This window comes from Cricetulus griseus, chromosome 10, assembly GCF_003668045.3.
Source record: "Cricetulus griseus strain 17A/GY chromosome 10, alternate assembly CriGri-PICRH-1.0, whole genome shotgun sequence".
Taxonomy (NCBI): Eukaryota; Metazoa; Chordata; class Mammalia; order Rodentia; family Cricetidae; genus Cricetulus; species Cricetulus griseus.
The window spans coordinates 29,171,689-29,194,650 of NC_048603.1; the positions used below are offsets into that span (position 1 = coordinate 29,171,689).

General features: G+C 46.9%; 1 protein-coding gene across 4 annotated transcripts in view; it reads right to left on the bottom strand.

Moving 5' to 3' along the window:
* LOC103158860 (protein FAM91A1) overlaps positions 1–22,314 on the bottom strand; it is a 37,620-nt gene extending 15,306 nt beyond the window's left edge. For 2 of the 4 annotated variants that reach the window (XM_027431638.2, XM_027431639.1), the window contains exons 1-15: positions 17,005–17,083; positions 15,541–15,692; positions 13,649–13,706; positions 12,930–12,997; positions 12,394–12,507; positions 11,169–11,259; positions 10,763–10,825; positions 9,535–9,641; positions 9,415–9,453; positions 8,918–9,030; positions 8,414–8,529; positions 6,580–6,692; positions 6,228–6,314; positions 4,694–4,826; positions 1,101–1,249 (exon numbers count right to left, since the gene is read on the bottom strand). In XM_027431638.2, the coding sequence (XP_027287439.1) occupies positions 1,101–1,249; positions 4,694–4,826; positions 6,228–6,314; positions 6,580–6,692; positions 8,414–8,529; positions 8,918–9,030; positions 9,415–9,453; positions 9,535–9,641; positions 10,763–10,825; positions 11,169–11,259; positions 12,394–12,507; positions 12,930–12,997; positions 13,649–13,706; positions 15,541–15,624 (1,335 nt within the window). In that variant the 5' untranslated portion in view covers positions 15,625–15,692; positions 17,005–17,083. Of the gene's footprint in view, positions 1–1,100; positions 1,250–4,693; positions 4,827–6,227; positions 6,315–6,579; positions 6,693–8,413; positions 8,530–8,917; positions 9,031–9,414; positions 9,454–9,534; positions 9,642–10,762; positions 10,826–11,168; positions 11,260–12,393; positions 12,508–12,929; positions 12,998–13,626; positions 13,707–15,540; positions 15,693–17,004; positions 17,090–20,274; positions 20,285–22,252 lie in introns of those variants that run through there. The other 2 variants (XM_027431640.2, XM_027431637.2) reach the window with 2 other exon arrangements.
* Between the last annotated feature and the right edge of the window lie 648 nt (positions 22,315–22,962).

A 22,962-nucleotide genomic window follows, 5' to 3' on the forward strand; every position in this document is an offset into this window, starting at 1 on the left:
GAGTCAAATTTCACAAGTGACCAAGCACAGTCCTCTAAGTAGCAAGCGCTTCATACATATTTCAATTACTATTATCCTTATGAAGGTAGAAGCTAATTAGTTAATCCGTATACTGCTTCAGAGTGGACTGCCTTGGCCTGAGCCTAGGTTTCATCCCTCCAGCCACATCTCCTCAGCAAAGTTCCTTAAACCCCTCTGTGCCTCATTTGTCCATCACAAAAGCACAAGAATGTGGTACCACATGAAGACACTGTACAGACGCTGAAACTAGTGCCTGGCAAATAAGCTCCACATTACAGGAGCCGTTTTCTTCACCACCACCACCACCACCACCACCACCATCACCAATCACGCACTATTTTTCAAAAGAAAGAAATCTGTGCAGACAGGCCATAGACTCCCACTGTGAGCACACACGGAGTTAAACAGGAGGCGGTGTAGAGGACTACACAAAAGGCTGGTTAAAAGAAAATCTAGGACGATTGCTGATAACACAAGACCACAGTTCTGGCATGGGGATGTGTGACAACCTGAGGCAACTGAAGCACACAGGCAGCAAAAATGAATTTGGTACCAAAACCCCTTCCTCCTTTCCGTGTCATGCAGGCCTGCACTCGTGGGAGCCCGGGCAGGATGGACCCCGGCACAGCAGTGTAACCTCCATCTCTGACAATGTTACCAGTGCGCCTTCCTTGCTGAGTATATAAAGACATGCATCTCATTTATTCTTCACAAGCAAAGACCAGTAGTGGTTCCGAGGAGCTCTACAGTCAACTACAAAGTTCTAGACTGCAAAGCCCGTCGTTTCTTCTCAGCTAAATCAGCACCACAACTCCACTTTTCTGAAACAGCCGATGACATTTTCCTATGTAAATCCATCCAAGCTTTCCTCCTGGAGCACTGAAAATGCTCTCCTACAACACTCACATTAATGCATTCTGAATCGAATGTGTCACCAGTCACTTAATGATCAACAAGCTAAATATACCATTATACTTCACAGCTTGAATGCAGCAGCATCTTACAACAGAAAACTAACTGACCTGTTTCTTTAAGGGAGCAATCACACTCCCGCCTGGAGCCTCCAAGTGAGTCCTTACCTGAGGGGTACAGCTGCTGACTGGCCGGATTTCATTGGTAAGGGGTGCCATGGAAACAAGCAGCGTGTAATTTTTGTTGAGAACTCTGCTACAAGTCGCCGGGTCTAAACCAAGAAGGCTTTCACAGCGTAAGAGATCCAGGGGAAAGCCTAAGTCACAAGAAAGTACACGGGGAACACAGGCTTGACCATGTGAAACAGAAATGTTGAAGATAAACTGCTGATCACTGCCTTAAGACTTACTTCTTCCTTTTATTGAAAATAGATTTCACTCCTTTTACTCCTCCCAATTTTTCCCCAACTCCCATCCAGATCCACTTCCTTTCTGTCTCTCATTAGAAAAGAATGGCCTTCTAAGAGATATTAATAATAAAATATAACAAGATAAAACAAAAACTATCACATCGGAATTAAACAAGACAAAAAGAGCAAAAAGAGCCCAAGAGAAGGCACAGGAATCAAAGAGCACACTCAGGAGTCCCATAAACACACTAAACATGGAGCCATCACACACACACACACACACACACACACACACACACAACACACACACACACACACACACAGGCACACGCGCACGCGCGCACACACACACACACACAGGCACACGCGCACGCGCGCACACACACACGCACGCGCACACACACACGCACACGCGCACGCGCACACACGCACACACACAGGCCCACGCGCACGCGCGCATACACACACACACACACACACGCACACACACACAGTGTGCACGCACACACACTCAAGACCTGGTGTAGACCTACGTGGGCCCTGAGCATGCTGTATCAAGAGTCACTACTTTTTAAAGGTACAATAACTACTACAAACTACCAAATTTTCAACAAAACCACCAAGACATTTTAAGATTTAAAGCTAAGGTTTTTGGTCTAGAAAGACAGCTGTCTTCTAGGCTTCTTCAGACTCTCTTTAAGGAACCATGCTGTTCATTCCAGCCCCACCCCACCCCACTCTACAATATATTCTGAGAGCAAAAACAAGCTGTGTCCTTCTCTCTCCCAGAATGCAATCTTTAGGGCAGCAGGTCTCCATCTGTGGGCCTCAACACCTTTGGGGATTGAATGACCCTTTCACTGGGTCACCTAAGACCATCAGAAAACACAGATATTTACATTACAATTCATAACAGTAGCAAAACTACAGTTATGAAGTAGCAATGAAAATGATTTTACGGTTGGGGGTCACCATAAGAGAAACTGTATCAAAGGGTCACAGTGTGAGGAAGGTTTAGAACCACTGCTCTAGAGAAAGTCCCAGCCCAGATCTGATCCTGGCATACAGTTAGGCATTCCTCAGTTGCCAGCACATGAAACAAGGACTCAGCGTGCATCTTAAGCGCCCACTGCCCTCAGTCCTCTGGAAACACTGCATCCTACTGCCCTCTGGGGCTGGAGAGACAGCGACGCCGATAATGAACAGTACCTGCTGCGGGAGCCTTACTACCGGAGTCTGATCCCAGAGCTCACACAAGAGGATACAGCTAACCCCTGGAAAGCTGTCCTCTGACCTCCATGTGTGCATTCAACACACTCCTGTGCACACTCTGTGTCTCTGTCTGTCTGTCTCTCTGTCTGTCTGTCTCTAAAGAGCATACTTAAGACTGGAAAGAACTTCAGAGGATCAGTGAGCCACTTCCACCTTCAACTAAAGATGCATCTAAGCAAGTGTACAGCCTACTGAAAGCACCAAGATGCTGCAAGCATAGCTGGCACCAGGACCTCAGTCTCTCACACTGCCCAGAAAAAAAAGCCAGCTCCTAGGAAACTGCTTAAAGAATAGAGTAAGATCAGGTTGTGCTGTTTTGCTACAAGGTAAAGTATTACTGGGTGGGGGGGGGGGGGTCATGTCACAAGCAGACAGAAAGCAGTTTGAGGGAGCAATGAGAACCAAAGCACAGAAATAACTGAGTCGCTAATGACTCAAGTCACTGAAAAACTTGTGAAATACGGAGGGGACCCTGGAGTAGGGAACAGGACTAATCTGCAACCACGAGAGCTGAGAAAGAGCCACGCTGACACTAAATCTCAGGGAAACAGACGAGAAGCAGAATGCTTGCAAGGTCCCAGATTTCCTCTCAGCTGAGGAGAAAAGAAATCGCCACAGCATGAAGACATCGAATGACACATTAACTGGGTGACCAAATTAATATCACCCACAGAGGCAGAGGAACAACACCAAATCCTCAGGAAAACCGAGCATCACTTGGCCTAGCATGGCCAAGCCTGGATCTGTCCCTGAAGAGGAAAGAAGCACTGTGAAGGCTATCAACATTGTCAACCAGCAAGCAGGCTGGACACTGACATAGCACAAGTTGCTGTAACCCAACAGCTATCTTTCCAATAAGCCCTCAGTAGCGTGCCAGGGCCATGACTGACGAACAACTAATTCCCAAATTCTGTGCTCAAAGATCATCCTCTCTTGCCACTTTTCAGCAGAGCCTATTCTAAAGAGCCTAAGGTCTGTGACCTAGTGGAGGGACAGAGTGTACTGCCAGGAGGAACAGCACCTGGTCTACACCAGGCAGACAGGAAGGCCGGAGTGCAGTGTCATCAGGAATGCCCACTACCAAGTGACAGTGCCGTAAGTCAGCAGGTGGCTTGGGAAAGGGACTTCTAGAAGGGAGACGGCACCGTTATAACGGCCAAAGAGATTCGTGTTGTATGGTGAGAAACTGTACAAAAGACACAAACGAGAAAAACCCACCAAAAACTTCCGTCTTCATATTTAGGAAAGATTTTGCTGAAAAGGAGCAGAGGTGCAATAGAGAGATTAGCGCTACAGTGAGCCCGGTCTTCACAGAGTGGACTCGCAGGGCAGAAACAAACCACTTTGTGACAAGTGGCGTGAAGAGAACAGTAGACTAGAGAACGGTGCAATGTAAGGTGTGGAGTCTGGACTCGGCAAAGAAGCCTACCACGTTTGCTTAACAAGCCTCGTGTTCTGACTGATCGGACGGGAGGCAATTCAGCCAATCATTTATGAGGCAAAGAAAGAAAACTGAGGGAATCTGTTTCGGCCTTGTCAGACATGAGCAAGGGTGAGACACAGAAATCTCATGTAAGTTGTGTGGGCAAAATATGGTCCTTAAGGTAAGCCATTTTCCAAAACACAAATGGCTGAGGGGCTCCCCACCTTCAGGCAAAGGTCAATGTTACCAATTGTCAACCACAGAATGCACACAGCGGCAGGGACTATACCCAGAGGTCACAGTGGCTGGGATACTTTCTAGGACTTGTACAACTGTGATTGCTCATCTATAAATGCAGTTTCCAAATCTTTCCAAAGCGCTGGCTACCGAGTTACAAATAGTGGATTTGGTGTGTAACTTACACTAATCACATGGAAAGATGTCTCTTTTTTTAATATATATATTTTTTCATTCAATATGTTCTGGTTACAGTTTGCCTACCCACCCAAACTACAACCTTCTCTCTCTCTCATGAGTACATAAACAGGCATCTTAAAACATAATAAGATAAAAACAAACCAGAATAGGATGAAACAAACTAAAAGAAGAAAAAGCACAAGAAACACACAGACACAAACACTTGCTGACTTTCCTACCGTAATTGGGCTGGTCTGGCTGAGACGTCTGAGCAACCAGATCTTTATTATGACGCAGAAAGAGGATCGTGTTCCTCAGAGTGAGCGCGTGATCGAAGTATCTCTGTGCTTCTCCTTCACCAGTGCTCTGAACCTAAGCCAAGAGAAAACAGATTGTTAAAAAAGCACCACTCTCATGCCATTCAATAATCATGCAACCCACTCCAAAAACAAAACAAAAACCCCAAACAGCAACAAAAAAGCAACTCGAAAACTTGCCCAGGAAATACTGAAATAAATTTCCTTAACTAATTTTGAACAAGTTTCTGTGGCAGTTTGAACGTAACTGGCCCCCATAATCTCACAGGGAATGCAAGACTAGAGGGCGTGGCCTTGGAGGAAGTGTGGGGATGGGCTTTGGGGGGTTTCCTGTGCTCAGGGTACCATCTGGTACCTGTTCCTGCAAGATGCAGGACTCAGCTCCTCCTCCAGCACCGTGTCAGCCTGCAGGCCGCCACGCTCCCCGCCATGACAATGGACTGAACTTCTCAACTGTAAAGTGAGCCCCTCAATTCACTTAAAGAGTTGCCATGGTCGTGGTGTCTCTTCACAGAAGAGAAACCCTAACTAAGACAGCTCCTAATGGAGTAGATCCATGAAGAAAACAACTTTAACAGGGAATAAACTGCTGAAGAGCACACTTTATAAGCTCTGTGTCCCGGTATGATTCAAAGAGGGAAAAGTTCTACAGCCACTTCTGCCTCTTCCAAAAACGTTCAAGAGCAATTAGAGGCCAGAGCATAAATGTACAGTGAAACAAAAAATCAGGAACTAGCAACACATCGGAAGAAAAGGCGATAGAGACTGAAAACATGAAACCAATTGCTAAGTAGTATTTCAAAATTTTTGCAGTAATGAATGCAAAAGTCCTACAGAATAGTAAAAAAAAACTATGACATAAAGAAATTATAAAATTCTCTTAATAGAACATTTAATATACAAAATGTAAATCACAAAGCCTACAAAGCTATTAGCCCAGGGTGGGACCTGAGGACAAAGGACAGACTAACCCAGCGGAAAGGAGTACCAACAAAGAGCTCACGAGACGGGGCTTAATCCCAGGGAAAGGGGTTAGGAGCAAACACAGCTGATGTCCTCAAGATGCTAAAGGGGACAGTGACGGCAGACACAAATGTGACTGAAAACAACAGGAGCAAACACTTAGATAAAACCGCCTCAGAGCTTCCCTCAGGCACATCAAATTAAAGAAGGGTTAGAAAAAATTGATCTAAAGCTATTACACACCTTAAGATGTCTATAGCCATTTCTCAATATATCAAATCATACTAGGAGTTAGTCATGTCATCTTACAGCCCAGAACACATTCACTCCTTCACCGTGCTCAAGTCTAGTGAGCACCACAGGATCAGATGGGATAGACAGCAAGAGCAGGGATATTCCACAGCCCCCCCACACACACACACAAGGGGCAGATAATCAGAGCAGGCACCACAGGCAGCAGGAAAAGCGCGGCCGTGCCGCCTGGCGCCCTGACCTTCTCCAGTTCTATGAGGAAGCTGTCCAGGGACTCGTCCGAGAGTTTGCCGACTTCAAACATGGTGACCGCGTGGCTTTTCAAGTTCTGCAAAGGACACAACACCAAATAAAGCTCTCGTTTTCCCTTTGGACGCTAACAACACTTATCACACTTTCTAACATATTTAAACTGAAAGATGGATACGTGAGCAACTGCTTCTTCCAACTACAAGAGCAGTCCCCACTGGGAACTCTCACAGGTGGCTGCTTTCAGGAATAGCTCCCAACTTAAAGACATTCTTACAAAGCACAGCATTATTTTTATGTCGTCTTTAAACACATCATGACACTGAAAGGAGCATCTGACTTACCGGGGAGAGATTCCCCATCATTAAAAACGCAGTGAGCGTGGAGTCAAATAAGAATGCAATACGCTTTGTGTACCCAGTGGACAGACTCAAACTGCTTACACTGGCTGTGTCAGCTGAAAAAAAATAAGAATACAAAGTCAAGTCAATGAAAGTCTTTTTCTTATCACCTGAAATAAGTGTTTTAGCTGACAGCCTGACAAACTTCATTAAATATAAGCAATACTGCAGTCTTACGGCATCCGAGCTCTTTGAGTCAGGGTCTCACTCTGTAGCACAGAGTGACCTTGAATTCCAGCCCTCCTGCCTCCAGCTTCCTGGCACTAAGATTATAGGTGTGTAACTAACATCAGATGAGGGAAATTTTATCTTCAGTTTTAAAAGTCATTTAAATTTTTTGTTGATGTCCTAGTTAGTTTTGTCAAACCAGGAACACTGGAGAAGGAGGAACCTCAATTGAGAAAATGTCTCCATTAGACTAAGGGGGGGGGCATTTTCTTGATTACCCTACTGTGGTGGTACCATCCTGGGTAGCTGGTCCAGGGAAGAATAAGAAAGGCAACTGGACAGGAGCCTGGGGAGTAAACCAGTAAGAAGCATCCCTCCACGGTCTGCACTTGAATGCCCGCCTGCAGACTCCGGCTTGAGTCTCTGCGGTGGCTTGTTGTCGAACACTAATTTGTGTAGAATACTAATACTAAATGTGATACACGTGTTACCTTTGTTTATGCTGTTGAACGTGCATAAACACTGTTTAATGATGCAAACATGTGCTGTATTCTTTTATATTGCATTTGTTTAACTCTGAAGCTGTGTTATTGTGCCTGCCTAAAACACCTGATTCGTTCTTTATTAAAGAACAAAATGGCAATAGCAAGGCAGGAAAAAGGACAGGAGGGGTGGCAGGCAGAGAGAACAAATACACGGAGAAATCTGGGAAGAAAGAAAGAGGAGCAAAAGAAGGAAGCGGACTCAAGGGGCCAGCCACCCAGCCACAGAGCAAGCTATGGAGTAAGAAGTAAAGAAAAATATGAAGAAACAGAGAAAGGTAAAAGCCCAGAGGCAAAAGATAGATGGGATAATTTAGGAAAGCTGGCTAGAAATAAGCCAAGCTAAGGCAGGGCATTTGTAAGAAAGAATAAGCCTCTGTGAGTATTTATTTTGGAGTTACCAAATTAGTAAGCTCACAAAAGAGTAAAAGTAAAAATCAACCAACTACATTGGCTTCCCTTCTTGGTGGACTGTAAGCTGTAAGCAGAATAAACCCTTTCCTCCTCAAATTGCTTTTGATCATGGTATTCTATCAGTGCAACAGAAAAGCAAACTAGCAGTGTTAATTTCCTTGAAAACCAGAAATGAAAATTCTTGATGACTGTCAGATCAGTAAGTATGTGTCTCGGGTAACAGGCAGAACAGCAGAAAGGCCACCCCAGATTCCTATTACCCTCAACTTTAAACCCTGTGTGTCTCCCTTTGGGCTTAGCCTGTACTTTCTCTTAGGCTGAAATCCCCTTGCCTCACTGGCCAGAGAACTCAGACATTCTAACCCATGGCCTCTTCCTGAAGGGAAAGGAGCTTTGTTATTTGTTTTTGTTTTTCCAGTCCAAACACCATGACTGCTTGTTTTGGGAGCTATGCCCCCCACTTTCTCCCTCGACTTAGTTTCTAGAAGGCAGGTGCCATATTCTTACTTATCTTACACCTTCAAGACTTAGCAATGCTGGGAAGGACTCGGACTGCACACAAAATAAGAAATCTAACCAGGAGTTGGAGGGTTGTGTCTGCACAGACGGCAGACCTACAGACCAACCTACAGACGAACCGAGTGGCTGCTAACCTGGGTCTTCTTGACTATTTGTGTCAGTGTCGGTAGCCGAAGAAGCTTCCTGCACAGGGCTCCTGCTTTCCCCGCCGTCCCAGGATAAAAGCATCTTCTGTGGGTCTAAGGTGCTCCTGTTCATGAAGAACACATCCACTTTTCAAAAACCACAGACATGATCTCACATGGAAATCGCTACTGAAGCTGGTCTTTATACCTAGGACAACCCACCAGAACACAGGCCAATACAGAGGCGTGAGAGTGGGATGGCTGCTCACACTGCGCTGGACATGTCCAGAGCATGACAGTTACAGCTCAAGCACAGTTGTTCTAACTTACACAGTTTATAAGATACCGTGTGCACTGTTTCCTAGACAAAGCATTCCCGGTTTTCATCAGATTATACAGAAGAAGGTCTATCCCACCAGATGACTCAAACACTATAGACAGGAGTCAACAGCACAGTGCACAGTTAAACTTTCTGCATGTAAAAATCCTTCTCAAAAGGAATAAATGAATTACTTTAATCTGTTCACAGAGGGAACATTCTTCCATGATGAATGAAGTTGATCCAAGTTTATTACTTGTCCTTTCTTATGGGCAAAACCCAACCGGCAATACATGGAAACAGCATTCTGTAAGGAATGTAAGGGAATTCGCATTACAACAGACATCAGAGCATTTGTAGAGAAAAATACACTGCAAGAGACTAAGCCTCTGCTGACTGCAAGGGTTCCAGACCTCACCTGCAGAGCAGGCCAGCCAGGATCACCTGGCCCTAAACCCCCTTCTAAGGAGGCTAAGGGTGCGGCTGTAACAGCCACTGACCAGCTGCCACATTAACTGAGTGGAAAGAGACTCCGGGCTCCTCGTCTCCCCCTTTCTCTCTGCAACCATCCCTTTACCGTGCAGATTTCCTCAAGCAGCCAATAAGGACCAGCAGTATATCAAGATAAAAGTCAAATAGCAAAATCTACCCAGAACTCACACTACAAAAAAATAGGTAAAGAGTAACATACCTTCACCAGTGACAAGTCTATCTCGAGGACATTTGCCAGCTAGGAAACAAAACTGAGAATCACGGTCCTGCTCGCAGAATTACCAGCACAGTCTTTCAAAAATGCTTTTGCCACGCTTACCTCTGCAACATTAGTGTGCTCATCTATGGACACAAATATCTTATAGAGTAGAGTTTCAAAATAATCTCCTTGTACCCGATTCATTACAAACCCTTCCAGAGGAGGAACTGAAACACACAAAGCAGACTTTTCTTAGCACCAGCTTTCATAAACAACAAAGTATAACTCCTCAGCAGCCCATGCAGAGAGAGAAATCGTTCAGAGACAGAACACAGCTTTTACACATTTCATCCACTCCCGAGCAACCTTTCCAAAGGGCCCAGTCAAGGTCATGCACACCATCCACGTCTAGAGGGCCCACGGTATTGAGGAGGAGGGAATACTAAGAAATACAGGTTTGGGGAAACACATGGCAGCGGGGCTGTGCCTGCTTGTGCTTTCGAGGCCTCACAGGCCAAGGAAGTGAGCAACAGAAGACCGTTCCAGAGTTTCCACTCCTTGGAAACAGTGCAGTCTGCACAAGTCACTGACAAAGACTTCCTTTAACACAGCAGGCAGCCAACCATGGCAGTGTTCGCTCACACTCAGGCCACCTCTCTTGTCCACATGCTTTACCACGTTTTACCAGCACGCTCTGCCTAGCACACAGTAAAGAAGGAGCATGCTTTTGTTTGCTCACATCCTTCCACGTGTACGGTTCCCTTCAAAACACCCTGCAGCAGCCACTGGCAAAATGGCTCACTGGGTGAAGGCACGTGAAGCCAAGCCCAGCAACCTAAGATTAATCACTCCCATGGCAGAAGCAAAGAATCAGACTCCTGAAAGTGGTGCTGTGACTTCCACATGAACAAACACCACACGGCATAGGCATGCGACACATGCTCTCACATACACAAAATAAAATGCAAAAAATAAAATCTCATGCACAGGCTACAGAATATAAAACTTAAAAAAACAGAAATTTCATTTGGGATTTCTTGACATTCTACTATTTTAATATAGTGTGTGTGTGTTTGTATATATATATATATATATATATATATATATATATATATATATATATAAAAATTGTGTGTATAAAATATATAATATTAGAAATAACATAAAAATGAAATAAGAAATTTTAATGAAACCACAATGGGTTAAATGTGAAAATAATGTTCTTTAAAAGAATCTGAGTATCTAAGATTACAGAATGCTTTGTGTTAATTTATCAGGTGATGCACACCATGGAGCTTTTTTTAAGCAGTCATTCAAAACAGAGCGCACAATGTCAGCCCACACTTACCAGCTATACAACTGTCGTCTGATATGGGCACATCCAGATAAATAAAGCCTTTGTTATACAAACCTACAAAGACAAAGCATTGATGTTAGATGGGACACTACACAACAGCATTTTTACCACAAGCCTGGCTGCTGGCTTTCTGTGATGTCTTAAACTGAACACTACATGAAGAAAAAGAAATTAGTGTAAGAGAAAACTAACTACAGTTTTGAAATCTTGACTTCTTACATATTTTTGAACTACAACTCTCTTATCATGCATTTGTGTAGGTCAATAATAATAATTATATCCATACCAGAAAATAAAGACTAAGATCACACTTCAAGCAACATGACTCAGGTGACTCCCTCGGGGCTAGTAAAGCAAGTTTCTGGACTGACCAAGACCATGTCCACTGAGCACTTACTGTGCACCACGTTGTAATCCAGTGACCCGGAGAGCTGTGGGCCTGAGTCGATGAGCTTATCAATAGCGCCCTTCTCGGGAAAAGTGCATATCTAAGAAAAAGAAAAAGATTTCCAATTCACTTCTGTCCTAATTAACTAATCTGCAAGTCTCCTAAGATGTACTCACACTGGAACTCACAACTGATTACATGTATGAGATGAGCCTTATCACTGCCATCTATCAACTTAGAATTTAAACAACAAAACTACGCACACAACCATCACGGGAACTGCCAAACTACGGGGCCAACAGTTTAGATAACTATCACCATAAACAACATCTGCTGGTTAGCAGTAAATGCTCACTGATAAACACACCGGTTTATTCTTTTTCTTTAAAATGGAATCAGATACATGAATCCAAATCCTTACCACAAGTCCACTGAGGAAAAACCCACATGAACAACAATGGTGAAGCTATGACAGCAGCTTATGAGAGCCCAAGAGCTCCATTAGGAAGGGCTTACGGCCAAGCAAAATATCTACAGCTTGCAACTTTAAAATGCGCTCCAGGAGCACACAGACAAATAAACAGATAAGTAGAGTGAAAATGTCACACAGACATTTCCCTCGGTCTCTCCCTTTCTTCAAGCAGCGTCCTCTTCAAGACAGGTGCAGCCTGTATCAGCCCTGGGGACATCATTGTCCTTGGCCTCCGTACGACTGCCCCATGGGGCACCAACCCTACTGCAGTGTCATCCAACAGTGACTTGACCAGAGATTCCAAAGAGACCGCCTGAGTATCCACCAATCCTGGACCCTTCCTTCCTATCATTCCAACCTGAGTCATGTAGTTAACTGCTGTGTGCTCTTTCCGCATCTGTGAACTGGGCTACAAACAATACATTCCCCTGGGGTTGTCATGAGACTTAAGGAGACAAGCACATAGTTACATGAGGGTATAACACATGTGCACAACAAAGTCAGTGTTCAGAAGATATGTCACATTATTATGGCTGCTGGTGTGACCACTAATTTAGACCCCAGATTACTGTCCATGAACCAAAGCATGCCTCCTGAACCATTAAAGAGGGTGTTACAAGCTCCATCTAACCTACTAAGATCATTCTAAATTAGCATGATTTTCCACAAGAAAATCAAATGTTACTTTTTAAAACATTATGTAATGTAATTTAAAATTATAAAGTAAGTTTAAAAGATAAAAACTCTGGTTTTAGTCTGTACCTTGATGTCATCTTCTGTGATGTAGCCAGCCTGCACCACCCACCACGCCTCGATGGCAGTTTCCACTGGCTTCACTGGTAGTAGGTCACGGGCAGTTTTCCTTCTGAAGAATTTCTGCAGTAGTACAACATTTAAGTGCAACCAATCCAAATTACCACTGTCTTCCATCATCATATAAGACATTACAACAGGCTAAACCTCTTCAAACGTTCATGTTTAAAATGGTAACTAGTCTCGATACTGTATTTATTTTAAAATAAATTATTTAAACCTAGACTTCAATCCAGAAACAAATGGAATGAAACCCCAGAGGTTAAAAACTGCATTTGAAAATGTGAGCATTATTTCACCCATTAATACTGGGGCTAAAATGCCCAAAGAACCGTTAACTTGTAAAACTAAATTTATATGCTGTAACTCAGTATACACTTACACTGAAGATCTATCTATCTGTTCACCGCCCCTATGCCATGCATGTTAACTAGGACTCCACCACTCTAAAAGCAGACTCTGGTTGCAATCGAGGGATGACGCACCTTTGAAGATCTACACTGATTCATCAGGTCAATGTACTGGTTTCTTCCTATGCCGAGAAGCCGCAGACCTGCAAGCAAGTTCTCCCTTTACTACATCTTGAAATGCGACAGACAGGAGGAGGAAAAAGCCCCAGGTTATAGTCCCTTCATAACTCACTGGCATGGGCCATCAACATCAAAAAGAATCCATCACACAACACGGATGAAGCCTCAGCTCTGCGAGAGGTGAACTCCAGCTACCACTTTTGACAGTGCTAATGAGGACACGCTGAAAGAGCAGAAGTCCTCCGAGTTTTAAGAAGTGATGCTTTTCACAGGAGCTTCGTGCACACAGAGCTACATGTTCAATGTAAGTCCCACTAAGATCAGCACAGAGAAACGCAGATCATGTTTGTGGACCCCACACGCCATTCAAGAGGAGATGACTGGTGCAGGCTGCCCTCCTTCCAGCCGCAGACACACGGCTATCCCAGCAACAATTTCATCCTCTAGATGAAATGGTCAGTCCTAACTCTCGGATTCCAAAACATTCTTCCCACTGATATCAAGCTCAATCTCACATCTGATTTGTATTATGCAACAAAGTCCTCATTAATAATGAGAACTAGTCTTACTATTTCAATTTTTGCTATTTCAGGTCAGAAACACACACCCTAATAGACAAGGTGTACACACAAAGACACAATCTAAATGTTACCTCTTAACAGCTGGATACTCACAGTCGGCAGCAGTAAAATTAGGCAATGAATCATAACTTTTCTCACTGTTCATGATGTCCTTTGAAGAAAAAAATATAAAATATGAAACATAACTTGCCTTAGATAAAAGCACGTGCACAGACACACACACACACACACACACAGAGACAGAGAGAGAGAGAGACAGAGAGACAGAGACAGAGAGAGAGAGAGAGAGAGAGAGAGAGAGAGAGAGAGAGAGCTCTATTGCCAAACAGAACAACAATTATTATTATAAGAAACAGCGGGTCACAGCTGACACCCTAAAGCATGCATGCACCACTGTGGTACTAAGCCCATTGCCTCAACACAGTAAACGAAGGGTGGGCTTTGGTCTGGGTTTCTTAGAACTCTCTGAGTCCCAGACAGTTGCCCTGTAGGCTCCACTAGAGCTTGAGGTTCCAGTTTTTCCACACTTCATATCAGATCCTACATTCCTACCCTGAGAGAATAAAGTGTCAACTCTAGCAACATTTGTCCAACAAAGAGTCTAAGTACCTCCAAGTCTTTGCCCCATCTCAACTAGTATCAGGCTTTTTTAACCCCAATCTTCTCCAACAATTCCCAACTAATTATTGTTGGATAAGACCCAATTTCAGCCCAGACTTGACAATCATTTAAGAACAAAACCCAGACAACAGTGAGCATGTGAATGTAACTGAGAGGAAAGTTGTTCTACCCCAAACCTGGTGGAAAAAAGAAAAACAACCAAAGAGACAACAGGAAGGAACGATCAGTTACCACTTGGTTACGTTAAACCACCACCACGCTCCTGGACTATCACGTTACACCACCACGCTCTTTCACCATTCTACAGGGACTATCAGAACCCCAAGTGGAGAACTTCAGAAACACAAGACTGTCCAAGTGCCAGGGAAGAGTAACTTAGAGAGCTCATGAAGGGAACTTAGAGTCAAGGGCACTAGCCTCCCTGCCGCTGCAGGCACTCAGCTTTTCTGTATACACGCTTTTCTCTGCTCTTCAAGTGTCTGGAGAGCCCAAAACAGCAGGACTATACAACAGTGAATAAATACTAGATATATACGTCAATCTTTATAGAAAGTTCACTTTTAAAAAAAAGTATAGCATTACTGTAACGTTATTCAACAAGAACCAAGTACAAACCAGCTAAAAGTTAACAATCACACAGACTAACAGCCAGGACAATGGTACAACTCTCCTTCCTGACATGTATTGTATGTATGTATGTGTGTATGTATGCTTTTGTGTGTGTGTGTGTGTGTGTGTGTGTGTGTGTGTGTGTGTGTATGTATGCTTGTATGTATGTATGTGTGTGTGTATGTATGTATGTGGGTCCACACCATCATTGTTTACACAGTGTGAAAAAATAAACTAAGTTTCCCTGATCTTACTGTCCAGGTCTGCAACCCATATTTTCAATCTTATAGATTACAAGCAATAACTGTACCAACTCTTGGTATAAATAACTGATTAGCATCATAACTGCACAAAGGGTAGATACCTTCAAAAACACAGAACACAAGCAGCTGCCTTTCCAGCATAAAAGCATCAATAATGGCAGCCCCGTGTACACGTGTCCCTCAGCTCCCGTGTGACCCCGTGCACACGTGTCCCTCAGCTCCCGTGTGACCCCGTGCACACGTGTGCCTCAGCTCCCGTGTGACCCCGTGCGCACGTGTGCCTCAGCTCCCGTGTGACCCTGTGCACACGTGTCCCTCAGCTCCCGTGTGACCCCGTGCGCACGTGTGCCTCAGCTCCCGTGTGACCCTGTGCACACGTGTCCCTCAGCTCCCGTGTGACCCCGTGCACACGTGTCCCTCAGCTCCCATGTGACCAGCCATCCTTGACACACGCCAACTGCGTGCGAGCTGCGCCTCGCAGCCGACACTGACCTCCATGATGCCGGTGTAGTATGAGAACGGTGTTATCCTCAGACCCTTCACCATAATGTCAGATAAGTGGTAAGGGTACAGCATGAGGTGGTCACGACTGTACTTCAGCAGCTCCTCATAGTATTTGCGCTCGTCTTTCTTGACATGCTTAACTGCAAGAGAAGGAAAATGTATGATTTCTTGCTGCTTCATTGTAACACAGTGAGAAACACACACTTTTTAACTCTTGAAACAGTATACAAACTAGACAAGAACAAATAAACTGCTGTAACAAAGCAACAATTGTATCACACAAAAAAGTCTCTATATGTGTAAGTAAAACCTAAGGCATGTAAGTAGAGAAAAGAATCTTACCAAATCAAATACCAAGCAGAGAATCAACAGACAGAAGCTGTAAGTGTCACCCTGGAGATGAGAACATCACTTCACAGGACAGCCAGGCCACACACTAGTTTTCAGTGAAGCCCATTTTTAAAAAACACTTTTGCTTTTCATTTTTGTTTTGCGTGTTAGGGCACATATCCACCACTACTGAACTGTAACAAACCTAGCTCTGAATTCACTCTGTGGGCCAGAGAGCGTGAACTTGCAATTCTCCCATGTCAGCCTTCCACGGAGCTGAGATTACAGGCCCCCTTATTTGTCTGTCCATGCGTGCGTGAGAGTGTGTGTGTGTGTGTGTGTGTGTGTGTGTGTGTGTGTGTGTGTGCGCGCGTGCATGCGTGCGTGCGTTCATGCGTGGGGGGGGGGCAGAGGTCACCCCCATGTCTCATTCCTCGGTATTATTCACCATGTTCATTTTTTAAATCTACTTAAGTGTGTGTGCACAAACGCAGTCAGAGGGTAACTTAGGGAGCTAGTTCTCTCTCCACCATATAGGTCCTAAGGATGGAATTCAGACATGAGGTCTGGCAACAACTAGACAATCCACAAAGCTCATCTACCCTGTAGGACCTCTACTGACAGGATTTCTCACTGGGACGTAGGGCTGACCACTCAAGTAGGCAAGCTGCCCAGGGAGTCACCACGATCTGCCTGTCTCTGCCTCCTAGGGGCAAAAATGAGAAGCATGCCACTGCCTCTACACAGAACTCAGGTCCCCATATGGTAAGCATGTACCCAAACTGAACTCTCCCTTGTCCCTATGTTCTGTTTTTCAAATGTAGAGAGCCTTCTGACGTCAATGGAGGAGTGTGTCTGTATAGAAACTCTCTGGAGTATTATGCTTAAAATAGAAGTAACACATACGATCATGACAGAAATAACCAAACTAATTTAACAAAATAAATAAGCACTTTAGAAAGAAAACTCTAAATATGAATTGTTATTATGTGGAATGAATCAGTCCCTACATGGAGAAATTTCAGATCTAGGCAGAGCACAGTGCAATCACAAGAGAGATCTGTAAAAATGAAAAAACAGCCACAGCTATCTCCGCCCCAGCCTAAGAACATCCCCACTTACCTAGGTTATTTCTGTAGCGCAGCTGATTGCGGATACTGTACAGGACAACCTGTTTTTCATATTCTCGCTGTGAGTTTCCAAGACTCTAAAAGAAATTACACATGGCCATTAAACAGTTTCCAGGTGGACAACAGTATTTTGTCTACCACTAAATTAAGAACTAACAACAAAAACATGACCCCTAATTTTACCAGGGCATCTCTAATGCCCAGAACTGAATAAGGAGTAAGTTCTATTATGCTAACTTTACTACTATAATATTAAAACAAAATCCCACATGTTCTTTCTAGGGTGCCTTTCTAAAATGATTTACTTAAATTACTCAAAATAGTTACATAAAATAAAAAAGCAGTATAAGAACATAACTACTTGTTAGCAAGGCTGTTAACAAAGATTTTATTCCAGGATATCCCAGACTTAAGTGAGATGAACAGATGGACGGACGGACGGACGGACGGACGGTAAGGGGTTTCTCACACTCACACCTATGTGAATTTAAGAATACAACCAAAGAAGGACATAATGAGCCGTGATTCCCGGAGATTAAGATTTCCACAGAACGTACATTTCAAATGTGCTAAACCTGCTTCTGTAAATGCCAATGCCCTTGTCCTGCTCTAGACAACATGTGGACAACTCTGCCATCTTCTCACACAGCTGTTCACTGGCACCCTGCAGCACTGGTGCCACAACCCTAAGGACACCAAAACCCAGGCAGGCGCCAACCCTCCATAAAATAGTACCGCATGTACACACAACCAGCACGCCCTACCTCTGCCTGCTATTTTCAGTCTTGAGATGACATCGAACATCTACTAACAAGTGCATAGATTACATTGCCTATGGAGCAATGGTAAGAAATAAGTCTGTACGCATTCTGGATAAGCCGTGGTTTTGCAATATTTTCAGTCAGTGATCACTGAATCAGCATTACACATACTACAGACAGAAATACAGAATTAAACATAATAAACTCTCTAGCTGTGCACATAATGTTGCAAGTTCAAAGCTGCAACTATGAAAGCAAAGAGTTAATATGCTTGTAAAGGTAATTTAGTATCTGAATGATCTCTCACTTCCAATTACTAGGTATAGTTTGTTTGTTTGTTTGTTTCCTGGCACACTACCAAGCTAAACTACACATCTTTAATGACAAGAGGATTAGAGGACTGATTCAGTCGTCTGTGTTTTTTACAGGTTCATAAAAGCGGAAGTGAAATGTCCACACGTCCCCTATGGTTTGCCATTGTCAGGCTGCAGTGACTCGGTGTCTGTCTGTCTTCCTGCATCATTAGTCTACCATGCTGGAGGGACCCAGCTATTTCCACCTGTGCCACCACCCCCCCAAGTGCTGCAGGGCAGTGCACCTACCGAAGCTCACTTAGGGGTTCAGAACGCACAGCCTTCTGTCTGCTGCGCGGTCAAAGGCTCTTTTCCAGGAAACACCACACATACATCGTACACAAGTGTGCCACCCTGCTCCAACCACCAAGTTCCAAACCTGAGGTTTTCATCTCTGGTTCAAAGTCAGTCTTTCAAGTTAGCATGACATCTCGGTCAAGTGTCACTGGAGAATGTGAACTCTAGCCCCATGGGAGCTGGAGGATCTGATTAGTGCCCATCAGCCAGCACACGGTATGCACACAAATCCCTAACCACAGCGAGCGCTTTATTCTTCCCTCAAGAAACACATAAATGTCTGTACAGCAACTCTGGCGCTGCCCTTCTCCAAACTCCACCACCGTAAAATGCTGCTGTCACTGCAGGCCCAGGTGACAGAACAGGGAAACAGCCATCTCACTAGGACAGTTTGGCGGCACATGGGAAGGCCTAGCAGGCAGAGATGGGTTCATAAAAGAGGCCTACAGATGAAGCACTGATGTGGAAATGAGCACTGGCTACAGAGCACACGCCCTGTGCACCAGACAACCCTGAAAAAAGGCTTTCTACAACCAAGGCTCCCACAAACCCATGTGTACATGCTAGCAGGCACTCCTCCACCCCATGGGTGGACGGATGGATGGATGATTGGTGATAGAAAGATGACTGACAGACAAAACCACATTTTAAAAACTGATCCATCATAGGACTTCACTTTGAATAAAAGAACTACACATTGTGTCAAACAATGAATGCCTGGCATTAGCTAACTGCAGAAAACCCTGAAAACAGTGGCCTGACTTACATTTTCCCTGCCCTAGAGATGGAAACCAGGGGTCTCTGTACATGCTTGGCCGCCATCTACAACTGTTTAATGAGCCTTCTAAAGTCTGCTGTGACCCACAATAAACCAGATTTTTCCTCATCTCATCCACATTGGAGGAAAAACAAAAACTGGCTTGTAAGATTTTTTTTTTTTTTTAATCTGAGTCTCCTTCCTCCAACTTCCAGGACTGGGAAATGAGTCATTTCCAAACTAAGCCCACCAAATCATCACATCAACAGACGTAGCATTTATAACACCAAAAATACACAGTCTTTCCACACAGAGTAAAGAATCCCCATAATATATTTGGGATTTTTGTAGCTACTTAGGAACTGAATTTCAAGCTGAAGCCTCATTACATCTGACAAATGGCTACTAACAACCAACTGTGCACACAGACCCTGAGGGTACAAAGCCTAACAAAGAATCTAACCAGAAAATGCACCATGGATGAGAAGTAACAGTACAATGGCAACATGGCTGAGGGCAACTATTTCAGAATTAGGGGGCTAGGAAACCTCCCAAGAAATGCCCGAGTGACTGTCTAAAAGAGCTGTGACAGCAAGCGGACAGACGGTGAGACGCCTCAGTCCAGGGTCGTGTGAAGAGGGAGGGGATGGCAAGGTCCTGGGAGACACCGGTCAGAAAGCTGACGAGATCAAAAGCGGAACTTGACTCCAGGAAACCACGGTAGCGCAGGAGAAGGTCTGCGGAAAAACTGTACAAATGAAGGCCACGCTTGGCCTAAATGACGACGAGTGCTTTCACCAGTGACTTCACACACAAAAAATAATCCGTTTTTATTTGGACTTCAGCACTGTCCTATAATTACACTTAATAATATAAGTTGGAGGAGGCTTTGCCAATACAACCTAGAATCAATTATTTCAGTTGGGAATAACCCATTTAAAACTTGGAAAGAAAAGACGATTTATTCTAGCTGTCTTCAGATATGTCTCATACATTTGTCAAAGAACTGTCTGCCAAACCCTCATTCAACCTTAGGAGGAGCTTGTTCCTGAAGGTTTACACTCGTCTTGTCTTTCCGAGTTTCAGAAACTGACTTGTGACATCCTGGAGACCTTAGTCCCCGGAACACACCTTGCCGTCATCGAGGGCTCTGGTGTCTCCAGAGCATCATCTTTGTCACGTGATGGTCACCAGAACCCCTTGACTCATGTCATAGCAATCATCACCACCACTTCCAAAACTACACCCGCTGCCCGTGACCACGAGCAAACAGACATCAACGGAACTAAAAGAAACAGCGGCCAACGACTGCGCCCTCCACGTAGCCACGCAAACTGCTACCTTCCAGAGACGTCAAACCACCTGTGGTGCGTGGTACCCACTCATCAGTGCTTTGCTGTGTGGCGCTGCTAAAGGGTGCTTGGTGGAGGCCGCTGCCAACTGACTGCACCCAACACCAGGCAGGAGCTCCACACACCCCTGCTAAACGCCCCAGTCAACCGCCACTCAACGCCAGCACCAGATCTCAGAAACCTCAGGCCCCCTCCTGGTGGCGCGTCCCTTACAAAGCCATCTGTCTGGGGGACAAAGTCCAACGTCACCACCACACTTCCCCTCCCCAATCAGGTCCTGGCCCCCGCCAGCCTCATGGGCTTTGCCCCTCAGTCACCCAAGATTCCCCCTCACAGTCACCCAAGACTCCCCCCTCAGTCACCCAAGACTCCCCCTCACAGTCACCCAAGACTCCCCCTCACAGTCACCCAAGACTCCCCCTCACAGTCACCCAAGACTCCCCCTCAGTCACCCAAGACTCCCCCTCAGTCACCCAAGACTCCCCCTCAGTCACCCAAGACTCCCCTCACAGTCACCCAAGACTCCCCTCACAGTCACCCAAGACTCCCCCTCACAGTCACCCAAGACTCCCCCTCAGTCACCCAAGACTCCCCCTCAGTCACCCAAGACTCCCCCTCAGTCACCCAAGACTCCCCCTCAGTCACCCAAGACTCTCACAGTCACTCTCCCCTCACAGTCACCCAAGACTCCCCCTCACTCACCCAAGACTCCCCCCTCAGTCACCCAAGACTCCCCCTCAGTCACCAAGACTCCCCCTCAGTCACCCAAGACTCCCCCTCACAGTCACCCAAGACTCCCCCTCAGTCACCCAAGACTCCCCTCACAGTCACCCAAGACTCCCCTCACAGTCACCCAAGACTCCCCCTCACAGTCACCCAAGACTCCCCCTCAGTCACCCAAGACTCCCCCTCAGTCACCCAAGACTCCCCCTCAGTCTGGGGGTGACTTGTCCTCGCTCTCCCTGGAGAGGGTCGGGGGTCCTTGTCTCCCAGGCTCCCTCGAACAAGCCTTCGGATACCCCCAACTGTAGGGCCCCTTCCTCCCTCCCATGCTCGCAGGCTCGCACACGCTCGCAGGCTGGCACGCCGCAGAGGGGCGTGAACTGTCACCCTGCGCCCTGTGCACTGTCCCCACTGTCCCCACCGTTCTCCCGCCACCCTCGGGGTTTGGGGTCGCAGGGGCTTCGCTCCCCCGGTTTGGGCGAGCCCTGAGGCGGGGGGGACGACATCCCTCCGCGGCCCGCTTCTCCCGAGCCCCGGGACCTGGCGAGCGGGGCGGCCAGCGGGAGGGCGAGCGGGAGCAGGAGGGCGAGCGGGAGCAGGAGAGCGAGCGGAGCGGCGAGCGCGGGGCGAGCGGGGCGGAGGGCGATCGGGGCGAGCGGGGCGAGCGGGGCGGCCAGCGGGAGGGTAAGCGGGGCGGGGGCGAGCGGGGCGAGCGGGCGGCCAGCGGAGGGCGAGCGGGGCGACGACCGGGAGCAGGAGGCGAGCGGGGCGGCGACCGGGAGCGGGAGCAGGAGGGCGAGCGGGCGAGCGGGGCGAGCGCTGGGCGAGCGGGGGCGGGGCGATCGGGGCGAGCGGGGCGGCCAGCGGAGGGTAAGCGGGGCGGGGGCGAGCGGGGGCGAGCGGGGCGGCCAGCGGGAGGGCGAGCGGGGCGCGACCGGGAGCGGGAGCAGGAGGGCGAGCGGGGCGAGCGGGGCGGGCGGGGCCGCACCTGCTTGACGTTAGCGGCAGCTTGCTCCAGGGGTAGTTGTGGCGGATGTGGAACTCGACGTCGATGTTCATGGTGCCGGAGCCCGGGCCGGCGGTGGCGGTGGCGGTGGCGGTGGCTGCGGCTCGCCTGCTCGCCCGCTCGCCCTCCGGCTCGCCCGTCAGCGGAGCCCGCGGGGGGCCGCACGCTAGGCCGCCAGCCCGGCGCCGCCCCATCCCAGGGTCCCCACGGGCTCGGTGCTGCCGCGGCGCGACCCGACCGCCGACCCCGACCCCGACCCGGACCCGGACCTCGGCCGCTCCAAGTTTCTTCCTAGTTTCCGCCTGCCGGAAGGGGCTCTGCGGCGACGTCACTTCCGCTCGCCGGCCAGGGGACGGGGGTGGAGCTCCGGTTGTCCGGCCCCGCCCTGGCCCCGCCCCGGGCCCGCCCTCTGCACGTGGTTGAGCCGGGCGAGCCGGGGGACAGTGCGAGCCCGGGGGACAGACAGTGCGAGCTGGAGACCCCGGGAATCCCCGGGGCGATCGCTGAGCTCCTGTGACTCAGTTTCCCCAGTGCGGGTCCCCCGGGCTCCGGACAGGCGGCTGCAGCGTCATCCCCTCCCCAAGCATCGGCTGTGTCCTGGGGAGGGCGAAGGCTGGACTCCTTCCGAGGGCCAAATTCTTAACATGCGGGGATTTGGGGAGCACAAGTTTTTATATTTTTAATTTTTATTTATTTATTTT